We start from the raw sequence: 27,617 nt of genomic DNA on the forward strand, positions 1-27,617 counted from the left end.
AGATTTTACTTCCAAGTTCATGTGCAGTCTTAGAAACAAGCTTCTCCCCATCTATTGCCTGACTGACTAACTTTTGGAAGTAGAAAGCATATATGGCCAAATAAGCAACTTGGCATGTGGCTGGTTGAGAGAAGGGTGTCAAAGTCCGGGGCAGGGGAAAACCTGACCCAATGCATGCAGCCACGATATCTCTGAAGATGAGAGGACACAGAGCAGGTCTTTTTCTGAACACTTATTGTGGGCAGGTTCATAGGAGGATGTAATTTAAGGGTTTAAAGAATGGAAGAACTTTCTTTTATGTATATGTAACCTTCTTTTATGTATATGTAACCTTTATTTTTGTTACATTTTACTTTACTTTCTATATAATATATTTTTGTTAACCAATGGGTGGTGTATTTTCTTTTTAATTTTGTGGTGTAACATTTACCAGTAAATTCAATATTATATATATATACTAGCTGGCCCTGCTGTGGCTCAGTCTGTTAAATGGAGCCTCTGAGTCCCCGTTTTACATGTGTTATGTTTACACAGGCACATCCCTGTGATTCCCCCCACCCTGTTCCGACCCATTACCTATCCCGCCCCCTCCTCCCCCAACCCCCGGCTCATCCCTGTGATTGGGCCCACCCTGTCCCAACCCATGGCCTATCCCGCCCCCCATCCCCCACCCAGGCAAGCCCCCACCGCCACTCGGCCTAGTCTGGAAAGCGGCCTAGTCTGCAAAGCCAAGCCGAGATCCTGTGGAGAGGGAAGCTTTTCTAGGTGCAGTACCAGTGTAGCCGTCGCTAGAGGGCGCTGGTTTGCAACCTCTCCTGTGCTCCCAGCATGCACGTTCGTATGATTTGTGAGTTCTGAAACACAGGGTTTTGGGGGTTTTACCTGGCGAAGGTGTGACATCTGTCTTAGCAAACTTTCCTATAGTCTTCAGACATTCGCATGTGATGTGTCAAAATTTCACCTCAATTGGTCAAGCAGTTTTGGGGAAAAGTGGAAACACACCCACATACCCAGTTTACATTTTTATATATATATATACTAGCTGGCGCAGCCACGCGTTGCTGTGGCTCATCCCTGTGACTACCCCCACCCTGTTCTGACCCATGACCTATTCTGCCCCCTCCTCCCCCAACCCCCCGGCTCATCCCTATGACTCCCCCCCACCCTGTCCCGACCCATGACGTCTTCTGTTCCCTCCCCCCTGGCTCATCCCTGTGACTCCCCCAACTCTGTCCAGACCTATGACCTATTCTGCCCCCTCCTCCCCCCACCCCCAGGTCATCCCTGTGATTCCCCCCCACTCTGTTCCGACCCATGACCTATTCTGTCCCAATCCCGCTCATCCCAAACATTTAAACATTACTAATACAGTAGTACTATAACACAAAAGTTGTAACAATATAAGTAAAAAATTGTCAGTTTTAGAGTTAGATCCATATATTGTGATACCTGTATATTGAAATATTGTGATGTTTATCTGGTAATATGCTGAAAATCAGGTATCGCCCAGCCCTACCAGGGATACTAAAGTTTAGACATACTATAATGAAATGCAATACAGTGGAACCTCGGTTTATGAACACCTCGGTTTATGAATTTTCGGTTTATGAACGCCGCGGACCCATCTGGAACGGATTAATTCACTTTCCATTACTTTTAATGGGAAAGTTCGCTTCAGTTTATGAACGCTTCAGTTTATGAACAGACTTCCGGAACCAATTACACCCATGTTTCAGTTTATGAACGCTTCAGTTTAAGTACTCCGCGGACCCGTCTGGAACGGATTAATCCACTTTCCATTACTTTCAATGGGAAAGTTTGCTTCAGTTTATGAACGCTTACTCCACGGACCGTCTGGAACGGATTAATTCACTTTCCATTACTTTCAATGGGAAAGTTCGCTTCAGTTTATGAACGCTTCAGTTTATGAACAGACTTCCGGAACCAATTGTGTTCATAAACCGAGGTACCACTGTATTCATTTTCCCCCTGCAGTAAATTTCTGGTGACAAAATTAAAACTATGCCTCATTTGGGAAATGGAAAAATGAAACTAGATTATATTAGTTCTTATAAACTGCAACTGCTTATGATGCTTGCAACAGCATTTTGCTTCAGGTATTTGAAACTTAATACTACTTAAATATTCTCTGCTGGATATTGTTACAGTGGAATTCCAAGTATTTCCTGCAGTTTGAGTTCAAGATTATACTTGACTAGTGCTGAGAAGTACAAAAAAAAAGTATCTAAATGGGCACATTTGTTTTGTGTCCCATTTCCTACTTTAACAGAATGAACAGCTAGTTTGGATCAATGAATTTAAACACCATGTAGATTCATTGTAGTTTTAACTGTTTCATGTGTCTTATGTTCCTTACCTATAAGATGTTTACTGTACAGGTCAACCTGCATTCCCTTGTAGGTAGATTGAGAATTGCAGCAACCATTTTAATAATACCGGTATTACTGAGTGCAATCCCATGCAACTTTACTAAAAAGTAAACACAAAGCTTATAGAGCTTACACCCGAGAACAGTGTTTCTCAACCTTTTCTGACTGTGTCCCCCTTCCGACCTTGTTTCCTGCCTCTGGCCTCTCCTGTCCTACAGGTAGAAAAGTAGCTATTTAAATGTTTTGTTTGTAAATAGATCATGTTTTATTTATTAAAACTCATTTGTCACTGATATGGCCCCTGGAGACCCCCCAGGATATTTCAAGGGGGTCTCAGGTGAAAATCGTGTAAATGGGGGGCCACGGCACGAGACTGTGTAAACTGTGTCTGGAACTATGTAAAACTTGCTGAATCCTCAGGAATATCACACCTGTGGCCTTAGCCACAGTAAAAAAAAAAAACCTTGTGTGTGATGTATGGTAATTTCTGACTGTTTGTAGAGGGGATGTCCTTCTCCACACCAAAATGAAAGCCCTTAAAAGAGAGGTTTCTTCTTGATTCTGGGTCTCTCTTGCCTCCTTGCTGGGGGGAGGGGGGGGCCTCTGCTGCAACAGAGAAATAAAGATCTGCCTTGCTTTCACTGCATCCTGCCTCCATCCATTCATTTCTGACCGATCATGGACTTAGGGGGCTCAGTCCCTTGGGTGGGGTGGGGCAGCAAAAGCAAACCACCCCTACCGGTATTTTTCATTATCACAACAAAACATTTTAATAGCTACCTTTCTACCATAGAATCATATAATCATAGAGTTGGAAGAGACCACAAGGGCCATCCAGTCCAACCCCCTGCCAAGCAGGAAACACCATCAAAGCATTCCTGACATATGGCTGTCAAGCCTCTGCTTAAAGACCTCCAAAGAAGGAGACTCCGCCACACTCCTTGGCAGCAAATTCCACTGTCGAACAGCTCTTATTGTCAGGAAGTTCTTCCTAATGTTTAGGTGCAATCTTCTTTCTTGTACTGTAGTTTGAATCCATTGCTCCGTGTCCACTTCTCTGGAGCAGCAGAAAACAACATTTCTCCCTCCCCTATATGACATCCTTTTATATACAGTATTTGAACATGGCTATCATATCACCCCTTAACCTTCTCTTCTCCAGGCTAAACATACCCAACTCCCCAAGCTGTTCCTCATAGGGCATCGTTTCCAGGTCTTTGACCATTTTGGTTGCCCTCCTCTGGACACGTTCCAGCTTGTCAGTATCCTTCTTGAACTGTGGTGCCCAGAACTGGACACAGTACTCCAGATGAGGTCTGACCAGAGCAGAATACAGTGGTACTATTACTTCCCTTGATCTAGATGCTATACTCCTATTGATGCAGCCCAGAATTGCATTGGCTTTTTAGCTGCTGCACCACACTGTTGATTCATGTCAAGTTTGTGGTCTACCAAGACTCCTAGATCCTTTTTACATGTACTGATCTCAAGCCAGGTGTCACCCATCCTGTATTTGTGCCTTTCATTTTTTTGCCCAAGTGTAGTACTTTACATTTCTCTGTTAAAATTCATCGTTTGCTTTGGCCCTGTTCTCTAATTTGTTAAGGTTGTTTTGAAGTGTGATCCTGTCCTCTGGGGTATTAGCCACCCCTCCCAATTTGGTGTCATCTGAAAACTTGATCAGGATGCCCTCAAGCCCATCATCCAAGTCATTGATAAAGATGTTGAATAAGACTGGGCCCAAGACAGAACCCGGTAGGACAGGAGGGGCCACAGGAAGGAAACAAGGTTGGAAGAGGACACAGTTAGAAAAGGTTGAGAAACACTGTGCTAGAGTGACAATTATGTAAATTTCCACAGAAAGTCATCCTGCTAAAACAACTCATTTCATTGTTTCCATCCTTGCAGTTGCCTTCCGCCAGTCTCACTTCACTGCATATTGGGCCTCTCAATTTAGCCTGGTCTGCGTCACTGGAATGCTTTTTGCAGCTGATGAAACTTCACTATGCAAATCCCAGGAAATTATGCTGGATAAAGTGATTTAACATGCACCACAGCATCATGGAATTATCCAGTTTTCTACTATTCTTTTATTTATTTCTTAAAACACAGTAGGAGGCCATTTTAAAAGTAAATTCATAGTAAAGTAATTCACCTACAAAGCTTACTGATTTCAAGGATAAAACTCAACAAATTTTCATCAGAAATACAGTGAAAGCAAAGCAGGCTTCCTAGTAAGGTGGGAAACCAATTGCAAAACTTTCAAGCACTGAGGTAGCCACGAATCTTTTCAGATTTAAATAAATTCAAGCCCCAACTTTTTAACGTTACTCAGTTTACAGAATACACACATACACCACACACACTCCATTGTCATACAACGACACTTGCATTTCTTCAGCTTTCCAATCATTATGCAAACTGTACCCCACAATTCAATAGGCAGTTTAATTGTGCATATGAATTGTGTATACTTGGCAAATAGGAAGGACTTTCCCTTTATAACCTGACCTGTGTATGTCTAATTAAAAATACGTATTTATCTCACAAGACTGACTTGTCATATACACATCTACTGCCAAGAGCCCTGTATTTCTTTCCCTTCCCTCGTTATTAGCAACAGCCATCATCAGACTGGGTTGGGTCCTAGCTGTTTTGACCCTTTGCCTGAATATGCAATTGAAGCAAGTTACCGGGTTTCCTTATGCCCAAGCAAATTTGTCCCTCCCAGGAGGGACACATCTAGTACATGCTGGCCCAGCGCTGGCCCAAAAAGCCTGCTTCCTGCACTGCTTTTTCGGACAACATTGGGCCCTTTGTGGCTGACTCACCCCACGTGGCCAAGCCGTCGATCTGCAGTGGCAGCTTCTCCAGGACGGGCAGGGGCTCGATAGCAACATGCAGGGTGGCAGCAGCTACGTGGGACCCGGCCACTCCCTCGCTGGTAGGGTGCAAATGTCCTGGCCCACCAAGAGGACTCTGGAGACGGTGCTCCTTAAGAGTCCACTCCGGAGCAGCAGACGCCCCAGACGCCTCCTTCCAGGCCCAGCCCAGGCCCAGCCCAACATTTCTGGCTCCCGCTTCACTTCCGCAGCCACTCCACTCTGGGAAACTCCCCAGGAGCCCAGTCGGAGCTCCTTCCCCGCTTCTGCTCTGAGGGGTTTTCCTCTTGGTAGCAGAGCCTCCTGCAGGCATTGCAGCCTCAGCCATTTCTGTTTATTATCTGGCAACACAAAAGGATTCTCCTTCTCAACAATAAGAGGGAGTCTGTTGTGTAAAACAAACCACTATTGGGAATCTGTTCGCAGGGCCAAATCAGGCCACTCTTCAGGGTATTTTGCAAGCCTGGAGGGCGCCTGGGAGGGGGGCCAGGAGGGACTAGGAGGCAGTGCCTGGGGCACCTTGCAGCCCCAGTGCCACCCTGGGCATCCCACACCCCTTCCTACACTACTACTTAAGAGATGCTTTCGTGATTACTGTAACGTGTGTAGGTTCATACAAGAACAGTGTCTTTCAGATACCCAGGTCCCAAATCATGTAGGCTTTAATGGTAAATCACCGTCTTGTATTGAGAGCACCAACACTGGAAGCCAACACAGCCAGTGTCATCCTTGCATAATATGGCTCCCATCAGACCCTTTCCACTGCTTTTGCACCAACTGGAGTTTCCAGATGGCTTTCAAGGGCAGCTCATTGCAGTAAACTAATCTAGAAATGACCAAAACATACTTGAAGAGAAGCAGTGCCCATGCAAAACAAATTTGTTCTTAAGTAGGCACAGTTAGTGGGATCAGGTTGTCAAGCCCTGTAATTAATGTCTATAAACTCCTTTAAGAACAACTTTTTAAGATATTAAAGTGCCATCTAATCTTCAGTTATGTATTGTAACTGTCAGAACCATTCAGATTAGAAGATACGGGTTACCTCGTTTGACACTTGTGTCCTAAACAATGAACAAATTCCATGGTAATTGGTAAGGATAGTATACAGCAGTCAGGGCCGTCTTAAGGGTATCCAGCGCCGTGGTGCAAAATCCCTCTGGCGCCCCCCCCCACGGGCTTGCTAGGCGCCGTTGGAACGGCAGCTAGCAAGCCTGCTGTTGCGAGGGGGTGTGGCAGGAACAGTGCACCGAAAGGAGCCCTTTCGGGCGCTGTTCCTGCCGCCCCCCCTCGCCTGGGCAGGCTTGCTAGGCACCGTTCGAATGGCTGCTAGCAAGCCTGCTGTTGCGAGGGGCGTGGCAGGAACAGCGCACCAAAAGGAGCACTTTCTGGCACTGCTCCCACCGCCGCCCCGCCTGGCCTCGCCTCCACATGGGCCACCCAGCTCCCCCACTCGCTGGGGCGCCCCTGAGAGGCCGGTGCCCTGGCGCAACACGCCAGTCAGCCCAGTAGGAAGGACGGCTCTGACAGCAGTGTTTCTCAACTGGGGGGCATATGGCCCCCCCAGGGGCCCCCAGAATATTCCAAGGGGATCACAGCTATAAATTGCATAAATGGGGAGCCACAGCACGAGGCAAGGAGACCAAAGTGGGAAGTGAGAAGTGAAGAAAAAAATCTTTTTCTTTTTTTAAAATCCTGGGTCTAGTGCTCCTTTTTGCCACATGCATTTTCTTGGAGCAGTCCTGGTTTGTTTCCAGCAGGAGAGGGAAATCACTGAGACTCCCAATCCTGAACCCCCAGGTCAGGTAAGTGCAATGGTCGAGTGGCAATGGATAGGGCTGGGCCAGCCAGAGCTGTTTGTTGCTGCCACTAGTGCTGGGTCCAATGGCAGCCTGGGCCTAACTCTGCAAGGAGCATAGTGCAATCCACCCCAGCGCCTAGCTAAGCGGGGTCGACTGGTGCTGCTGACTTGCTGACAGGCATCCCCAAACTTCGGCCCTCCAGATGTTTTGGACTACAATTCCCATCTTCCCCGACCACTGGTCCTGATCATGGGAGTTGTAGGCCAAAACATCTGGAGGGCCGCAGTTTGGGGATGCCTGATCTAGTAAATAACTAAGTATCTACTCAGAAGAAAGCCACACTGAGTTCAGTGGGCCTTACTCCCAGGTAAGGGTGTGAGAGGCTATGGCAGTGGTTTTCAACCAGTGTGCACCCTGGAGTACCTTCAGTGATGGTCAGGGGTGCCTCAGGCAACACTGGCCTCAGTCCCTCTTTCCCTCCCTTTTGGCGAACCTTTTAAAGACTGAGTGCCCAAACTGCAACCCCAAACCCACTTTATATTAAGCTAAGCTTAGTCACCTTCATACCAATTTCCAGAGAGGCAGCTGTGTTAGTTTGAAGTCCTGCAGCAGTTTAAACACTAAAACATGACATAAGCTTTCATCCAATGCATTTTATAATGTGGCCACTAGTCTGTGAAAGCTTATGCCATGATAAAATGTGCTACAGGACTTTTTGCTGCCTTTGCTTCATTCCTTCAATAAAAGTGTATGAAACCCCAAACACCTGTTCACTAGGGTGTGGGTGTATCCCTAGTTCGATTCATTTCCACGGAACACAGCTCTGAGTGCGTATATTTAGGAGAATAGTCACAAGCGATGCGCATTAACTAAACAGAAAGGCAGCAGGCAGCTTATTAGAGCCCCACAATATCAGAAAACTACCGTTGTCAACACATCAAGGTAATAGGATAAAAAAAGGTAAACGAAAACAAAATCCGGCAACGTTAGGAACTTGTGACTAGCTCCGCCCCGCCGCCTCTTCTTGCCCCCACAGCTCCTTAGATTGGGGGCTTCTCTCCCCGCCCGCCCCGTAAAAACATAGCAAACGGGGGAAAATAACAGAGCAAATAAGACGAGTTTCGGATACCTCCGAAATGCAGAAATGTCTCCCGCAGCGCTCACCTTTCGAGGAGGAGGAGGAGGAGGAGGGCAAACGCAAGGCGGCGGCGGCGGCGGCGGCAATCCGTTCTTTTCCACTAGGCGCGCGCTTTCTTGTCGTCACTTGGCAACCGGCGAAGCAGAGACTCCCGATCTAGGAAACCAAATGGATCCGCCCGCTTTTGCCTCGGATTCATTTACGCGCGCGCTAAGGGCGACACGCCTGCAGCGCAGAGATATGAAATGTTGCAAGTCTACAAGCTCTCTCAGTCGTAGCCGGGGGGGGGGCATCCACCCCGCCCCCCATCAAGAAAATAAATGAAAACACTTAACGAACTGACCAACTGGGTCGCAGATAACTCGGTTCTGCCCCCCCCCCTCAAATCCTGGCTACACCCATGGTTGGCACTCCGGTCTAAGTTGGTACTGATTTGTATCACTCTAATTCATAGACTTTGAGTGTACAGGGCATCTGTATTTAACAGCTTGTTTTCCTCTCCAAAGAGAGAAATGGGAAAAATCAGGATAGTAGCACAGTTATAAGTTTGGACACCAGCACGTCCTCCCGCCCCCAGGCCCCCAAATTAGAAACAGACAGGAATTTCATGCTAATTTTTATTTTCTGATAAACAATATTTTCAAAAGTGCAACTTGCCTGCCTGCAAAGCACTTCAATGTTATTTCACATTAAAGGAAATGAGTAACATCTCTTTAGAAGTATCTTAAACTTATTTGAGAAAGGGCTGTAATGTCAGCGACTTACATATTTGGCTTCCTCCAAATAATCCTGAGAACTATTAGTTTATCTCCCAAAGCTACAATTCTCAACACCCTCAGGAAACTTCAATTCTGAGCATTCTTTTGAGGAAATCATGTGCTACAGAAGACGAGATGGTTGGACAGTGTTCTCGAAGTCACCAATATGAGTACTATGGACGTAACTGTTTATAATTTCCTGGTTTTTGAGTTTCTACCTCTTCGGTTTTTTCAGTTTCCGTCTGAAAATTGTTTGAAAGCTGTTACTTAATATCCGCACTGCAAGCTAAACTCAATGAACTTCAAGCAAAATTCCAGGACTCCTCAAATCACGGAGCTTTGAGAGACCTTCAGACCCCTTCCGCGCATGCGCCACAACTGCCACCCTACTTTCCTCCTGCGAAAAGCGCGTGACTTCTACGTCAAAGCAAAAGCCTTTCCTCTCGAGCCGATTCTTCCCTCCTCCCCCTTCTCCGCTCACCTCTTCCCTTAGCAGACGTACGACTGAGGGCAAAAGCTGGTTCCGGTGCCTTCTGGGCCTTGTAGTTCTGCTGGGCCGCAACCTTGCGTTTCGCACCACATACCGTCCCTGGAGCTACGGACTACAGCTTCCAGGTGGCAAAGCGAGAGGTGGGCGTGGCTTTTTTCGGAGCTCCCGCCTTCTCTGTGCTGTAGCCGCCGACTGCTGCTGGGGAGAAGGTGACCTGCGAGGAGAGAGATCGGTCGCGTCTTCCGTCATCGCCATGGTCAGTGAACCTGAGTTCGGGATTAGATTATGCAGTGAGACGTCCCGCACCCTTTAAAAATGAATATTATTATTTCCTCGGTTGGGTGGTAGGCAGAATGTTCTGACGAGATCCTGGACCAGCCCAAAGGGGACACATTAACCCGCAGTAAAATGGAAGGGCAGAAAAGGCAGCGGCCGCGCTTGTCCTTCTACACAGCTGGGGAGGCGCGAGGGAGCGGAGGGCACCTCGAGGGCGTGCGAAAGGGTAGCGACGTGGTCTAAACCACTGTCAGGTCCCATGGGTGAGGGGCTGCGAAGAGGAGAGGCAGGGAGGAACCTTCCCACCTGCGGGCGCCTGAAGTAAAGGGGCTGCGGAGGGCTCTGTTTCCGAATAGCAGGGTCGGGGGGGCAGAGACCCAGGATGGGGAGGGGTCCCCGACTCCCCTCACCTTCCGCGGTGCAGCGGAATCCCTCTGATTCAAAAGGCTAACCAGGGGCTAGAGTTGACTAATCGGGTTGGGGCATATGGGTTTAATTGGAAAAAAACCAAACCCACGAACCCCTTCTTCCAGCATTGCTGACGTAATTTGCCACCATAATTTGAGCACCGGCTCAGGTAACTGCTTCGGTCACCTTGGCTGAGTTATATGCTCAATAGATTAGTGTGTAGTAGCACATGAGACTCTTAATCTCTGGGTCGTGGGATCAAGCCCCACTTTATTTATTTATTTAATTTATATACCGCTTTATATTTTTAATAAAAATCTCAAAGCTTTTTACCGTATATTCAATCAATCAATCAATAAAACAATAGCCAGGTAATGTTCCTCTGGTCTCATGAGGAGCCTCTTTAGTAGGGCTGGTGAGTCTGCGCCCCCTAGGCCAATAGGCAAGATTCCTGCATTGCAGGGGGTTGGACTAGATGACCTTCATGGTTCCTTCCAACTCTACAATCCTATGGTTCTATGAATACATGTGGCAAGGACAAAGGAGATTTTGAGTGAAAAATCTTCAACCATGCATGAAAGTCCTGGTAAATCAGAGCAAGCCCATTGCTGCTGTTCATTGCATGCAATGAAAACCTTTTCTGGGCTTCAGTACTTGGGGTTTGTGATGCATGCTGCCTTGGCCCTCTGTTTTTACAGAGTGTATGTGAGAAGAAGCTCTACCCAGTTCCATTCTTTTTGCTATCATAAGCCTTTGAAAATTGGAAAAGTCTCTGCTGAACGATGACTATAAATTGTTCGCAAAAGTATTGGCACAGAGGCTTAAAAACACATTGAGTAAAATAATACAGCAGGCAGGCTTCCTACCAGGGCGTTACCTTAAGGATAATAGGAACATAATAAACATAATTCAATATCTTGAGAAGAGAATAGATAAGCAGGCTGCTTTAATCTTTGTCGATGCTGAAAAGGCATTTTGACAATGTGTCATGGGCCTTTATGAAAAGGAATTTACAACAAATAGGCTTAGGATTAAATATGTTGAGCAGTGTGGAAGCTATATACAAACACCAGAAGGCAAGACTTATAGTAAATGGCGAAGTATCGGAAGAATTCTATATCACCAAGGGCACAAGGCAGGGGTGCCCGCTGTCCCCTCTTTTGTTTATTGTTTCATTAGAAGTACTGCTTCAAAAGATCAGAAGTACAGAGAACATTCAAGGTATAAAGTTGGGTGTCAGAGAATATAAGACAAAGGCATTCGTCAATGACATCATATTAACTTTACAAGAACCACAGTCATCAATAATGGAAGTACTGAAAACCATAGAAGAGTATGGGGCGGTAGGATTAAAAATAAATAAGAGCAAAACAAAGATGATGATAAAAAACCTAAAGGAGGAACAAGCCGATCAATTACAGAAAGATACAGGTATAATGGTGACAAAAAAATAAAGTACCTGGACATTTGGCTCTCCCCAAAAAACACAAACTTATTCAAAGACAATTATGAATGTACATGGAAAGAAGTTAAATCAAAGCTAGAAACATGGAGTAGAATTAAGCTTTCATTCTGGGGAAGGATTGCAGCAGTTAAAATGACCATCCTACCCATGATGATATTCTTATTCCAAGCAATCCCCATAATAACATGGCAGAGTAAATTCGCAGAATGGCAGAGGGATATTTCTAGATTTGTCTGGCAAGGCCAGAAACCTAGAATCAAATTCAAATTGCTAACTGATAAGATTAAAAGGGGAGGCTTCTTGCTCCCAGACTTAACATGGGTAGGAAAATGGATAAAATTGACAAACCCCGCTATTCTGGATCTGGAAGGGTATGAAAATGTCTATGGGTGGCATGCGTATCTCTGGTACAGTAAGATGGGATCACACAGAAACTTCTTAAACCATGCCATCAAGAGACCACTCTATGAGGTCTGGGATAGATATAAGGAATGGTTGGAGAGAAAGACGCCTGGCTATCCCCACAAGAGGCGTTCGCAGTGAAGAAATTAAACATAGAAAGACAATGGTTGGTTTATAGAGCGATATTGGTGGAAGAAAATAACTCAATTAAGATCAGAACATACGACGAGTTAAAAGACAGACTGGGAAGTTGGCTTGAATATCATCAAATACACAATGTATACTTAAGAGATAAGAAATTGAAAGGATTTGAACATCAGAGATCAGAATTAGACAAAATATTAGTGCAAGGTAACGTAAAAACTATCAAAAATCTACAAATTTCTACTGGAGTGGCATACTAAAGACGAGGAAGTTAAGGCAGTGATGACGAGATGGGCAATGGATCTAGGCTACAACATAGAAATTGAGAATTGGATAAAATTATGGACCATTGGAATAAAATTCACTGCATGTACGTTACTAAAAAAACTTGTATAAGATGATGTATAGATGGCACCTCACGCCAGTTAAATTATTCAGAATGTACAAAACAGACAATAAGATGTGTTGGAAGTGTGGCAAAGAAGAGGGGGATCTCCTCCACCTGTGGTGGAGATGTGAGAAAGTCAAGGATTATTGGGAGAAAATATACAACGAGCTAAAGGGGATTTTCAAATATACCTTTAAGAAAAGATCTGAACCCTTTTGTTGGGGATGGTAGCTGAGGATGTAAAGAAGAATGATCAAAAAATTGTTATGTACACCACCACAGGTGTGAGATTGTTATTAGCACGGATATGGAAGCAACCTTAATGTACCTTCAGTAGAAGATTGGCGGCAAAAGGTTATTGAATACGCGGGAATAGCTAAACTAACAGAAAATTAGACAACAAGATAACAAAATATTTGACAAGGAATGGGAAAAATTTATGAGTTACATAGAGAAAACATTTTGAACCTTTAAAAGGATGGACCAGTAGAGTGGAAACAAGTACTGTATTCAATGTTGGTAAATGATAAATACCGTACTAAAAATTTATTGAGTCAAGTAGGGGGAAATGTAAATATGACAATAACAATGTACATATACTCTGTGGAATAATTTTTTACAAATCAATATTAGGTTAAGCAATGCGCAAAGTAATTTGGAATATAAGAAGTGCCAGCCTTGCTTAATAACAATGCCCAATTTATCGTCTTCAATTGCAGCAGTGTGTGACTTACTGGTATTGCTGGAATGTCTCCCTGTATGACTTTCAAGGTGCTCTTCAAGTAGGCAAACTTCCAAATTCTTCTTGGGACCATAGCCATAGAGTCTGATGAAAGGAGTGACTTAAGGTGCAACTTTATATTCACTGTGTTATAGTGGTGCAAATCAATTGCAAATTTTTATCTGCACCTCCACCAAGAGGAGGCAATGGGTGTCCTATAAGACACACCCCTTTCCTTATGGTCTGCAGCTCATAACACTTTATTAGGTAACAGGTAAGAGTATTATCTGTAAAGACTTAAATGGTGTTTTTTTTTAAAAAAAAAGGTAACTTGTATAATTTAATTTAAAATGTTACTAAGATTTAATTCTTCATACCATTTCTGGTTTTACTGTAAAATATGTCCTGTGCTCTGACATCATCAGGATTAAATGGTGTGTTGGGGATTATGGGGGAGATGGCTGCAATCAGCATTGTTGCTTTCACGGGTGTTTTATTAACAATGCCATTCATTTAGTCTCTAGTAGTTAAAGCAAATCAATATTTTCCCGCCAGCATTGTGCTGCAAGTTAACACTGATAGTTTCTTTATTCCAGATGCTTCTGTGGTATAGCTATACAGCACTGTATATACAATGCAGGTTTTGTATATACAGACTGCACTAATTTAACAGCCTGATCTTGTGAGCTTTTATAGTAATACAGCAGTGCTGTTGAAATATGGAAGAACTGTGGGTGGAACAACATGCTTGTGCATCTGCTAAGTTTGTGGTAGCCCACATGAGCATTCCAGTTGTTTTGGACTTCCAACAGCCCTGACCTGCATACCCACTGGTTGGAGATCAAAGGAATTAGAGTCCACAACATCTGGATGGCTCCGTGTTGGCAGTCCATACAACTACATCTACAACTACCAATGTTTCCTGCACCTGTGCATCAAATAAATTAACATTTTCTGAAGATCATACTCTAGTATTGAATAGGGTTGCCATATTTCAAACAGTGAAAATCCAGACAGAAAAGTAGTTGAGCTTTTTATAGTTGCCCAAAGTTGTTGACCTTTTTGGGGGAAATTGCTTTAAAAATGAAGTTTTTGAGCTATTTTTACATAATCATGGCACTGTTGACATGGCCAGCCATATGTCTGGATTTTTCCCAGCTGTTTGCCCAATTTCCACCCAGACACTGCTGCCGACTGATGTATGGCAACCCTAGTATTGAATGTTAATACTATTTATTTGTATATTGGCACGGGAGCTTCTTGTAATATAGAAAATGTTCCACCTTAGAAAACAGGCCTACCCAGTTCTAATAAATATGGCATAATACAGTTTGCCTGCTATCTAGCAATTGTGTATACCTGCTTACCTTTAAGTAGTAGAGCTTTTACAGTCTATACTGTACAACTTAGTAAATTCTTACAACAACCACCATCACCACCACCCCATACTCTTTGCCCCTTGCCCAATTTCAGCTGTTAAAATCCTTGTACCTTGTAATGTAATATACACACAGTTCACTCCCAGTCTAAACTGAAGGGCTCTGGAAACTTGTGTGGTGCCAAGTAACCTCCCTCACACTCCCAACTGCAGGCTCTGGCATTCAGTGAAGAATCCAATATTTTATATGCAGAATAATGAGAATTATTAATTGCAAGCAATTTTAAGTTGAGCTTATAGTAATGACTTCACGTGGGAAGGGTACTGAAAGTATGTTGGCTGTTGTTGTTTTTCTGAAAACAGCAGGGAGAATTTACATGGAACTTCTGACAGGTGAGAGGTGGGATTATAGTAGTTCATATAACACAGCCAGCAGCTATTCCCTATATAGCTTCTTGTCGAGAGTATTTATTCCTGTTAATCAGCCAAAGGCCTGGTTGAAGAGGAACATTTTTGCCTGGCATCTAAATGTGTAGAATCATAGAATCATAGAGTTGGAAGAGACCACAAGAGCCATCCAGTCCAACCCCCTGCCAAGCAGGAAACACCATAATGTATAATGAAGGCACCAGGTGAACCTTCCTGCAGAAAAGGCCCATTCCTGTCTTGCCACCCTTTTGTGGAGGAAGCACACATAGAAAGGCATCAGATAATGATTGCAGAGTCAAGGTCGGATCATATGGGGAGAGGCAGTCCTTGAGGTATTGTGGTAATTACGCCTCTCCAAAGATACAAGTAAGCCAGAATTCTAGTAACAGTATTAATAACTAATACTAATAAGTCTATTTAAGTTCATCAGTCCCTTCACAGGTATGATGCATTGTCTTTCATGATTGCTTTCACTAGTATAGGTTCTTTCCTCATAATTAATCATAACATTTAAATAGACTTGTATTTCTCTAGTTTAAGCTAGTTCTTTTTGTTGATAACCATGATTATTTTACCCAGTTACTGCAAACTGGCCGACACCCGTAACTTGGGAAGAGGATCTTTGGGATTGTAATTAAGACAGACTTCAAACAGCTGGCATCCAGCATTACATAAGTTGCAAATCCTGCTAAACCTCAGAAAATTGTCTTGCTAAGTCAAAGTAGTGCATCAGAAATAAAACCGCAAACTTTTTTTTTTCTTGTTGAAGCTTGCATTTTGTTTTTCTTGAGGCCACATCATTTCTTTTGTTCAAACTTTTTAACCTAAAAGCTGTAGCTTGAGTGAGCTGAAATTTCTCTGCTTTGAAACAGCTGCCTGCATCATTTTGCTAGCAGTGAATAGACTCAAATACCTTCCTTAAATGAGCACAACACTTAGCTTACCCCACGAGTATGGTGTGAGAGCACCGTGCTGAAGCTAAGCAGATCTGACCAGTGCCTGAATGGAAACGATGAAAGAAAGCATAAGGTACCAGCATAAGGAGAACTGCTCCCCATAAGATCTATTAAATATGTTCATGCATGTTCTCTACAGCAGTGTGTCAGTTTCCTATGTCATTGCCTAAAGTTGGATGTTTAATTGTAGATGCCAAAAGTATATATATATATATATATATATATATATATATATATATATATATACCTACCTACACACACACACACACACACACACACACAATCTGCCAGTATAAGGTTACCTGGTATATTTTTCACCCTTGTCTTGTTATATGGTGGTCTTAAATAAAAATTGTCTTTCAGCTTTTCATTTTCTACATGGAACTGCCATGTTTCCAAAAGACTAGTTTTTGAGAAATCTCTTTAAAATAGCTCATGTTTAGGCTGATGCAGAATATTGATGTTTCTGTATTCTGCATGGGAGATTTGTCCTTTTAACTTTTGTGTTCTGTTTATAAGTTTAAAATGTGTTTTGGCTATCCCAAGACTGAATAATTATAATGAATTCCTGGCAGTCTGGTTAGTTCGCAGTTGAAGGTTAGCTGAACCATAGACCTAACAACCTTCCTGACAAAAAGTTTGCCAAACGCCAACTTTTATGAAAGTTCATTCTACAGTAATGAGAGAAAACGTGTTTATGGAAATCTACAAATATCCTTTCTCTTTCAGTCCAAACCAATAAAAGTCCTCGTGACTGGTGCTGCTGGACAGATTGCCTACTCTCTGCTCTACGGCATTGCGAAGGGTGATGTCTTCGGAGCAGATCAGGTAATGGATAAAATGAATGATACGGTAGCATACCCATAAGCAGTCCATATGAGCACAAAGGTCAACTCTGCAGTTGTTAACAGACATCCAGTGCAAGAAAAGGGCCTCATTGACTTTTTTGTCAATTGTTATTAAAATGACTATCTTGTGGAGGGAAAGTGAGATTCCATTATGCAGAAATGAGGTTTTGAATATATTTTCATTGTATAGAATGGTAAGAAAGATTCTGACAAATCATAAATTATTCCTAATATGGTGGTACAAACAGGACAAAGAGTCTTAATTTAATTTGATCTTACATGTAATCTGATCAATATTAAAAAAAACTAAGTAACTGTTGTTGTTTTACAGCCTCTTATTCTTGTACTATTGGATATCACTCCCATGATGACTGTATTGGATGGCGTACTTATGGAATTGCAAGACTGTGCTCTTCCTCTGCTAAGAGGTGACAAAAAAAAATATCAACATTCAGTTTGTGCTCTGTCTGCAGATCCTTAGGTTTGAAATATACAGTATAGGCAAATGAGAGACACATTACTGCCAGATTTAACAGCATTGTTCAGTGTAGTGGCCATATATGTCAGGGCAAAAGAGGACCATTTTGCCATTCTGTAAATTGAAGAGATGTTGGCTTGCATGAGGAATTAAATGTAAGATTTATAAGCCCAACACATTAAGCAAACTATGGGAGGTATAGTCTGTGGTGGAAGAAAATAATTTTCAAAGCATTGGGGAAGCTTGTCCAGTAGTATACTTGCACATTTTGCTCTACTGACCACTAGTGCCAATTAAAAGAAAGTCAAATTTAATAGAAACCTACCTCACACTGATTCAGTGATTGTACATTCGTGTGATGTAGTTAATTTCAGTGATGAAAGCTTTTGCCTTTGGTTATGCTTACCTAATAAAGTGGCCACTGAATCATTATTTCAATAGCCTTGAAAAAACAGGGGGGGAGGAGGCTTGTGTTTTCTTTTGGCTTCCATCTAAACCAGTGCTTTCAAACTTGGCTTTCCAGCTGCTGTTGGACTACAACTCCCATCATACCTAGCTAGCACGACCAGTGGTTATGAATGATGGGTTGTAGTCCAGCAACAGCGGGAGAGCCAAGTTTGAGAAACACTAATCTAAAGAAAGCTTAGGCCAGTTTGGATCATGGAAGTCATGAAGCAAATTCACTTCACAATTTATTAATAGGTTGAGGCGTTCGAGAAAGAGAAAATTGACACTTAAACAGAAGCAGTGGCAGACCTTTTGATACGCTTTGGGATTTTGGTCACAACCTTGTTTGTTATGATTAGTTCTGAAGGCATTGGTTTCCCCTCATAGTGTTACCATAAGCTCATCTTTCGGCCCTCTTCCTCTCTACTTACAGAGGTAATTGCAACTGACAAAGAAGATGTTGCATTTAAAGACCTTGATATAGCCATCCTTGTTGGCTCCATGCCAAGGAAAGAGGGCATGGAACGCAAAGATCTGCTCAAGGCAAATGTGAAAATTTTTAAGTCACAAGGAGCTGCATTGGACAAGTATGCAAAGAAGTCTGTTAAGGTGAATACAGCTGGGGTGATGTGGTTGCTAAGAGAATGAGCTGTGCTGCAAGAGATTGCTGATTTACATATCATATCATCTCATATCATCATTGTCACGCTCTTACTTCTGTCCATAATATAAGGATACTAAGTCTGGTCTACCCTTTAAGCTGTTAAAAGGATTGCTATCATAACATATGTGAAGTACTTTGAACACAGAAATGAAGTTGGCACTTCTTTAATTAAAGTCGAGCATCCAAGTCTTAAGCTACTTGAGTCTTTAAAAGGGGGAGGGAGACATTTTTGTACCATTTGTCTTGTTAACCAGTTTACAAAATGTTTCTAGTTTAGTAATTTGCCGTTGATCAGATTTCAATTTCCACATGATCAGTGAAATGTTGGTTTACACAATTTATATACTGCTTTAGCATTAAAAAAATCTCTAAACTATAATAATAAAATCACATCTGAAATCTCAGCTATTTTGGTTTAGTTGGTTGGTCACTTGGCAGACTTGCAGTAAACAGTCCACTTTATTTCTTGCCCCCCAATCAGGTTATTGTGGTAGGCAATCCAGCAAACACCAACTGCCTGATTGCCTCAAAGTCTGCTCCATCTATACCAAAGGAGAATTTCAGTTGTTTAACCCGTCTGGATCACAACAGAGCTAAATCCCAGGTAGGAACTCTCTTCTAAGTTATAGAAAACACTTTTTTGTTCTTTATGTAAACCAGTTTTTTTAAAGAATTTGTTTAAAAGGGTAGGGAATCCGAATGCTTCAAATTACCAAACTGATCTTGGCATTTTCTGCTTCCTACCCTCAATAAAACTAGATTGCTATCAAAGTTGGTGTGACTGCTAAGGATGTAAAGAACTGCATCATCTGGGGGAATCACTCCTCTACTCAATATCCAGATGTTAATCATGCCAAGGTGAAAGTGCAAGGAAAAGATATTGGAGTTTATGAAGCTGTGAAGAATGATAACTGGCTCAAGGGTGACTTCATTACTGTAAGTTAATAATGTGGGTGATTTTGTTTTTTCTTGTCTTGTCTATTGCAGCAACGTAACACGAGTAGCAGATGTTCCAGAGTCAGAATTTCAGAATATCAACTTCTACATTCACAGTTTTGTACAGCTCTGCTATTTGCATGTAGATAAACTCTATGCATGTATAGTCATGGGAAAAAGAAAGTACACCCTCTTTGAATTCTGTGGTTTTACATATGAGGGCATAATAACAACCATCTGTTCCTTAGCAGGTCTTAAAATTAGGTAAATAGAACCTCAGATTAGCAACAAAACATGACATATTACAGAGTGTCTGAATTCAGAATTGAAAGAGGGTTTTCTTTCTTTTTCCCAGGACTGTATGCCCTACACCAGTTGGACCACTGCATAGATACACAGTTCCCCCATACACTTTATTTCAATGCTATTGTAGCTTTAACCTAAGGAAGCAATCTCCCAGAAGAATTTGAACATGGAAAAGAAGTGGTCAATATAGAGAGACTTATGGCATTTTACAGAAAAAGATGTAAAATGAAAAAGTTTGAGGATATTAGAAATCAGGTAATGAGTTGGTTGCATTACTACCAACTGAAATGTTTAAATGTGATTTTAAAAAAGTTTGGCTTCGATGACCAAAGTTCCCAGTTTGAAAGGGAACCAACAGAAAATAGAGGAAAAACTTGATTTCGAGGATGTATAAGATATTGTTAGAATAGGAAACCCAAGACGAAATCGTTAAATCTGCTATTGGGCTAGGGGTGTGGGGCTTCATAGAATTAGAATCATGGGGAAAGTTGTGGAAATCTGGGTTGAAATTCACAGCATGTTATACCTTGAGGGAGAATTTTATGAAAATGATATGTAGATGGTACCTAGGTAAAGGGACCCCTGACCATTAGGTCCAGTCGCGGACGGCTCTGGGGTTGCAGGGCTCATCTCGCTTTATTGGCCGAGCATGACTAAGCCGCTTCTGGCAAAGCAGAGCAGCGCACGGAAACATTAGCCAAAATTTATAAATCGACATCTAATCTTTGTTGGAAATGTGGTGGCTGTGCAGAGTAGCTAAGGACTTTTGGGAAATGATTTATAATCAGTTGAAAAGGATATTCAAGGTAACCCCCCCCCAAAAAAAAAACAACCCCAGAAGTTGTTTTTTTTAACTAGGGATAGCTGGAGCAGATATCCAAAAAACTCATATAAATCTATTTCTTTACGCAACCACGGTAGCATGAATATTATATGCACAAAAATGGTGTGCTGAGGTGGTGTACCTACCAAAGAAGAGTGGCAGCTGAAATAGATAGAATATGTAGAATTAGAAGTAAGATTTGAGGATTTGAGTAAGAACAGCAGTGGGGGGGGGTGAACTTTTTCTTTTTACTGTGAGTTAAGGTGAAGGTATAGAGTAACTATAATATGCAGCATAAATTGAAATTTTGAGGGAACCAGGGAGGGAGGGAATTTTGTTGGTGGAATGATTGATTGCTAAATTTGAAATGTTGGATTGTTTTATTTGTTTAAAATTTATTTTATTTTTTAGAGAAAAGACACTGCCTGCCTTCTCGAGCAAAGGCAGGCAGGCACTTTTGAGGGAGCCCCCTGTCTCCAGCTCGCGTGAGCCAGAGGGTGGGGACTGCCCACCCCATAGCTGTTCAAGCCCCCATACTGCTCTTGCAGCAGTCAGGGCAGTATGGGGCTGACCAATGTATCTTGGCTGCATCTTCCTCCTCAAAGGTGGGGAGGAAGAAGCAGCCGAGATACATTTCAGGCATTGTGGTATACAGAATAGTTATGTGGCAGGATGGGGGGAAAAACCCAGCAACAATATCAAGATAAAAGGTTAATGTCCATGGATCTAATTAAATTCCTAAATCTGATTAAATTCAGCCTGAGTTTTGTAAGGCTCTATTGACTTCATGTGAAGTTGGTATATTCCCTGTTCTTTTGTGTTCTAGATTGTAATCCTTGAAGGCAAGGAATGTCTTGTGTTTTCTGTATCTGAAAGCTACTCTGGGAGTTTTTGGGGTGAGGAACAGGGTAAAAATGCTTAAAATGTTTTCCATTGTCCTTATGTAGACAATATGGCCAGCCTCTCTGTCTTGGACTCATTATAATAAAGAGTAATTATGGTAGTAGGTGCAAATAGTCCAGTAATTTTCCTCTGTCAATACTACAGACTGTTCAGCAGCGAGGTGCAGCTGTTATTAAAGCCAGGAAGCTATCAAGTGCAATGTCGGCAGCCAAAGCTATCTGTGATCATGTGAGAGACCTTTGGTTTGGCACTCCAGAGGTAAGTGTTGCAACAGCCCATGAAGAAGTTAGCTTTGATAATAGCTGTTCAAAGTTTAGTACAGTAGTGCCTCGCTAGACGAAATTAATTCATTCCACGGGTCAATTCGTGTAACAATTTTTTCGTCTAGCGAGTCCCGGTTTCCCATAGGAATGCATTGAAACTTAATGCGTTCCTATGGGCTCCGGGGGACTGGCGGCGGGGAAGGCAGGCAGGCAGGCGCTTGCTCTCTTGCCTGCCTACCTTCCCCACCGCCTGTCACACGGCGCTGTTGCGGCGCTGTGAGGGGGAACGCAAACGGCGAAAAGCCCCCGCTGCTGACTGGCTTGGCGGTGGTGGAAAGAAGGGGAGGACTGCCGCCAAGCCAGTCCCTGAGCCGAAGTGCGACGCGGGAGGGGGCTTTTCGCCGTGTGCCTCCCCGTTAGCTCGGGGAAGGTAAACGGCAAAAGCCCCCCCCCCCTGCGCCGCAATTCGGCTCCGTCCCCCGGGCGCTTCAGCTCGGGGAAGCAGGCAGGGAGATGGCAACAGCCCCGGAGCTTCCACGGGCTGTTGCCACCTGCCCGCCTACCTTCCCCAAGCAGCGCCCGCAGATCCTCCACTTCCCCCCCATCCCGCCTGTCACACAGTGGGGATCGTAGGGGGCTTGAGAAGCCCCGTGCGATCCCCGATGTGTCGGGCAGGATGGGGGGAAGCGGAGAAAAGTTCCTCCGCTTCCCCCCCACCCCACCTGCGCTTAGGCTTCCTCGGCAAAGGCAAGCGGGGGACACCTAGCGTGTCTGCTTGCCTTCACCAAGAAGGCGCAGTTGCCGCCTAATGCCGGCTCTGTCAGGCGGGGGGAGGGAGAAGCGGACTCCGCTTTCCCCTCACCCTGCCTGACACAGCGGGGATCACACGAAGCTGTCGGCGGCAGGGGGAGAGGAATGAAATTGTTCCTCTCCCCCTGCTCCTGAGCCTGCACAGATCCCGGGGTTTGGGGAAGCACTTGCAGCTTGTCTGAACCCCCCGGGATTTGTCCTTTCTGGAGGCGGGGGGAGAGGAAGGAAGGAAGAGAAAGGGCTGCTTTCCCTTCCATCGTTCCTCTTCCGCTTCTCCCCCCGCTAGTTCCTCTTTGTCTTCCGCTGGTCTCTGCCGGGGCAGAGACCAACGGAACACAAAGAAGAACCAGCTGCAGCAAGGGCAGAAGGCAAAGGAAGATCAGCTGTCAGCACCTCTCAGCTGATCTTCCTTTGCCTTCTCCCCTTGCTACAGCTGGTTCCCCTTTCGCTAGATGAATGCCCTGATTTTCTGATCAGAGGTTTTTATGGCCATGCTTTGCACGACGAAGCAGTGGCCATAGAAAACCTCGTTGTATAGCGAGGCAACCTCCGATCAGAAAATCCTTTCATTAAGCGAAATTTTTCGTCGAGCAGGGCATTCGTCTAGCGAGGCACCACTGTATATACTTCCTTTGTATTAGGTATACAGCTGATCACCTAATAATCTTATATATGCTTTCATGAATCTCTTGATAAAATGTGATAAAACTGATCATAAGCGTAAAGAGAAAAATGGCAAATTGATATTCTGGAATGCAAGGAATTGTAACAGGATGCAGACCCTTCCTTCAGAACAGTAAATGCGTATGCCAGATGTGAAGTAAATAATTGGGAAAGTACTACACTATTTACTTGTATTCTTATTTAAAGGGTGAATTTGTTTCCATGGGTGTTATTTCTGATGGAAATTCATATGGTGTGCCTGAAGATCTGATCTATTCATTTCCTGTTGTGATAAAGGTATGTAAAAAATATCCAGTTTCTGAAATACTTAAGTAAATGTGATACTGTGCAAAGTTTCAAAAAGCACAAGTGCAATGTGGACATCACTACTGTGAGCATTAAAGAATCTATAAAACAGTAACAGCAGTTTAAATACTATCCCTAAAGCACATAGCGCAGGATTTAACTAATGAGTCCTGCAAGTGGAGCCACTGTGAAGGATTTCTTTTTGTGCAATGGGGCTTCCCTTCTCTCCTCGTCATTCCACCCTCAAAACTGGCTTTGGGGAGTAGGTCAGGAGAACCCCCAGAACAGCACGCAATGGGCATTTTAGAAAAGCTAAAATGCTTGGCCTGACAGAACAATCACCTTTGTGTAACGATGAACTCCCCCCCCCACACCTTTTTGTTGTTGTTGAAATAATTTTGATTGAGTTTTACCAGTATTTTTTAGGAAAAAACATCCACCTTACATATAATATATAGACACCACCTGGTCATCTCGGCCTGAGACTTCCCTCCTCCTTGACTAATGGTTTTCCTATTTATACTCTAATATTGCATTTTTTTATTATTGTTATTACCCTTAAATCCTAATCTTAAATAAACTATTTAAGAATCATACTACAGTGGTACCTCCAGTTGCAGAAGGGATACGTTCCAGAGGTTCAGGTCGGATCCCGAGGTTTCTGTAACCTGAGGACTGCTTCTGCGCATGCACGCAGGGCGAAACACGGTAGAATACTTCCGGGTTTGCCTTGTGCGCATCCCAAAGTTTACGTAACCAGAGAGTAAATGGAGGTTTGACTGTAGTAATAAATGATACATCTAACCTTACAACACTTCTTGTAACTCTACTAACGATGTCAGTTGTTTATAGTTGTCTTTCAAATACAGCATTAATTTATTCCAATCTTCCAGAAAGGTCTGGTCTTGCTGGTTCCGAATTTCCCCCATCAATTTCACCAATTCTGCATGGTCCAATAGTTTCATCTGCCACTCTTCTTTCGTCGGAATCTCTTCCTGTTTCCAGTTTTGGGACAATAATATTCTTGATGCAGTTGTTGCATATAAAAAGAGTGTTTTATCCTGCTTACCTATGTATTTCTCTGCCTACAATACCCAGTAAAAGGGCTTCTGGTTTTCCCCTCAAAATGTATATTTCAACATTTTTTAAAAGTTCATTATATATCATTTCCCAGAAAGCCTTCACTTTCTTACAAACCCACCACATATGATAGAAGGTACCATCTTTTTCTTTTTCCAACATTGATTATTTGGTCAGTACATTTTTGCTAACTTCACTGGTGTTGTATACCATCTGTACATCATTTTCATTACATTTTCTTTAAGTGAACTGCAGGCTGTAAAATTTATTCCGTCTTTCCAAAGTTTTTCCCAATCTTCTAATTGTATATTATAACCAATATCTTTTGCCCAATGTATCATAACAGATTTAGCTTCTTCATCGTTCACATGCCATTCTAAAAGTAATTTATACATTTTTTACAATATTTTAATTTTGGAGCTTAACAAATCTAATTCAAACCTGGATTTTTGTATACTCAAATCCAATATTTTTATAAATCTTCTTTAAATATTTCATTTATTTGACGATAATGCAACCAATCTTTTACTAAACTTTTAATTTCCTCATAAGATTTTAATTTCCACTGATTATCTATTTCCATCACCAAATCTTCATAGGTGGCCCAATTTCTTTCCATACTTAGCTTTTTTACACTTATAGCTTCTATAAATATTAATGCTGCTTGCTTATCATTCCTGGTCGTCAAATATTCAATTATATCAGCTATGTTTCTTATGTTATCTTTCATCTGATGACCAGGAAGAAAGCCAGCTTGGTCTTCATGCATTATATCTTTTAATACTCTTTTCAATCTGTCTGCTAAAATACTTGAGAACAGTTTATAGTCATTATTTAACAACGGGATTGGCCTATAATTTTTAATTTGTAACAAATCTGCATCCTGTTTTGGAATCAAAGTAATAAATACTTCTTTCCATGTTGCTGGGATATCTCCTTTTTCTAAAATATTGTTCATCACATCTTTCAAAGGTATCATCAAGGTTTGCTCCCCCAACCTCAATAATATATTGAATACAGTATCTTAGTAACTGTAGACATAGGGTAGTCATTCAAATCATATGCAACACTTACATGGTTTTCATAACAGTTTAACATAGCTGTCTCTAAAAAATACTTGGGAGTTCTAATTTGGCAAAGTGTGAAGAATACATTCTTAAAGTTCCCTAAAACAGCTCCGCTGGTTGGGAATGACCAATTTGTTTATTACAAGTCTATGGTTCTATGATTCCCTATATCTAATGTCTAGCTTGTTTAAAGCTCATGTGCGGAGGCTAGTGAATACCTAATCCAACGTTCTCCAACCTGGTGCCCTCCTCCTGTTTTGTAGTACACCTCCCGTTATCCCCAGTTAGCAGGAAAGGTTGACCTAATCAATAGCCCCATCACACATTTTATCCTGCAGAGTTGAAATTTGTTATGGTTTAAAGGCTTGAGCAAGTCACCAATTCATTTTTCACAGGATAAAACATGGAAGTTTGTTGAAGGCCTTCCTGTTAATGACTTCTCCCGTGAGAAGATGGATTTGACTGCCAAAGAGCTAACTGACGAAAAGGAGACGGCTGTGGAGTTTCTGTCGAGTGCGTGACTAGGTGCTGCTCAGGATGCTTCGGGAGATGGCTTGAACACAGAGGAGTCTAAGAGTCGCCTCTAAAATTCAGCATCAAATGTGATTACTGTATCAGTCACTTGTCTTCCCCCACCCCTCTGCAGCAGTCAGTACCTGCTTTGTTGGTACACCTGTGCCTATTATTGAGTGCTTCTAGTAATGAAGTTATCACACAACACATTTCGAAAGTAGTTTGCAGACTTGACCAAATCTTCTTGATTTATTACTGTTTGCTTCTTGTATTGCATTGTGCATTAGAAGGATAGGAGCCTTTCAGCTTTAATTACACTAAAACCAGCTATATAGTGGTAAAAGCTGATTTTATAACATGGGCTTTAGCACTTTATTAACCAAGTACAATTAGAGCCACCATTGGTCTTTATCAAAGTGCACAAGAGCCTATATTTCTACCATTAAAATCTCTTCAGTAGGAAATGCATTTTGCATACAATGAATGTACTATATGTTGACCATCACTGACTCACAAATTTTACTGGAAATTACATTAAATGTTGCTGAGTAAGCAGCTTTTGTGGTGTTTTGTTTACCTTGCTTTCATGAAAGTATGTAAAACACAACCTAGTGGTTTGAAGGTACAACCATGCACAGAATACACAATACCTCTGCAGCAAGCTCGAACAGATTGTACTTTTACAAATATTATGGTGACAAAAAATACTAATAGTGTAGGTTAGACATAATGATTGATCTCTAACAAGATGTGATAGAACAGGTGTATTCTGGGTAAACACAAAGTTTTATATGGTCTGTGGGCACTTCCCATATCTCCTCTTATCACTTGTCCAGCCCCTCCTTCCCTCTGCTCATCAGCTTTCTCCTTCCCTTGAGTTATAACTTGTTGCTGATTCTCTCTTTTGAGCTTTGTTAACTTTCCAAGCTCAAAAACAGCTATGTTTAATCTTTTATTTCTTTGGGCAACTCTCACTTCTCTCCCTGTCCCTTGGCCCTCTTTATATAGCTGTCTTTTTCTTCATCCATTTGGTGAAGAAGGAGGATGAAGAGAGGAAGGAAGGAACCACAAGAGTCATCTAGTACAACCTCCTGCCCTGCAGGAATCTCAATGAAAGTATCCATGACAGATCCAACGTCTGTTTAAAACCTTCCATGAATAAGTGTAGCACCTTCTGAGGAAACCCATTCCACTGCCGAAGGACTCTTACCATCAGAAAGCTCTTCCTGGTCTTTAGTTGGAATGTCTTTTCTTGTAACTTGAATCTATTGGTTTGGGTCCCATCAATGGGTCTATGGACCGTAATAAATTGATGGGTCTATGGACCGTAATAAAGATTGTTGTTGTTGGTTTGGGTCCCAGCCTCCAGAGCAAAACAAAACAAGTTTGCTTCATCTTCCATGTGACAGCTTTTTAGATATTTAAAGATGACTATCATATCTTCTCTCAGTCTCCTCTTTTCCAGGTTGAATTTCCTCATACGGCT

General features: G+C 42.6%; 2 protein-coding genes across 17 annotated transcripts in view; one reads left to right on the forward strand and one right to left on the reverse strand.

Moving 5' to 3' along the window:
• The window catches only part of WDPCP (WD repeat containing planar cell polarity effector), a 210,478-nt gene extending 200,908 nt beyond the window's left edge, over positions 1 to 9,570 (reverse strand). For 3 of the 16 annotated variants that reach the window (XR_015949268.1, XR_015949267.1, XM_060272322.2), the window contains exon 1: positions 8,236 to 8,496. The gene's annotated coding sequence lies outside the window, so the exon portion shown is untranslated. Of the gene's footprint in view, positions 1 to 8,200; positions 8,525 to 9,448 lie in introns of those variants that run through there. The other 13 variants (XR_015949271.1, XR_009557274.2, XR_015949270.1 and 10 more) reach the window with 10 other exon arrangements.
• Positions 9,571 to 9,659: 89 nt separating this feature from the next.
• MDH1 (malate dehydrogenase 1) lies at positions 9,660 to 26,686 on the forward strand. The gene is made up of 9 exons (XM_035110465.3): positions 9,660 to 9,713; positions 16,754 to 16,852; positions 17,204 to 17,300; positions 18,231 to 18,406; positions 18,943 to 19,065; positions 19,221 to 19,397; positions 21,574 to 21,687; positions 23,373 to 23,462; positions 26,014 to 26,686. Exons 1-9 carry the CDS (start codon positions 9,711 to 9,713, stop codon positions 26,137 to 26,139), a joined length of 1,005 nt encoding a protein of 334 aa, XP_034966356.1. The 5' UTR covers positions 9,660 to 9,710; the 3' UTR covers positions 26,140 to 26,686.
• Positions 26,687 to 27,617: the final 931 nt, after the last annotated feature.

This window comes from Zootoca vivipara, chromosome 3 (genome assembly GCF_965207765.1).
Source record: "Zootoca vivipara chromosome 3, rZooViv2.hap1.1, whole genome shotgun sequence".
NCBI classification, from domain to species: domain Eukaryota; kingdom Metazoa; phylum Chordata; class Lepidosauria; order Squamata; family Lacertidae; genus Zootoca; species Zootoca vivipara.

What these genes read in the sequence shown, in the direction of transcription:
- MDH1 (XM_035110465.3), top strand. An exon ending in ATGTCTTCGGAGCAGATCAG is followed by an intron (nt 16,853 to 17,203) that starts GTAATGGATAAA and finishes GTTGTTTTACAG; the next exon opens with CCTCTTATTCTTGTACTATT. An exon ending in ACAACAGAGCTAAATCCCAG is followed by an intron (nt 19,066 to 19,220) that starts GTAGGAACTCTC and finishes CAATAAAACTAG; the next exon opens with ATTGCTATCAAAGTTGGTGT.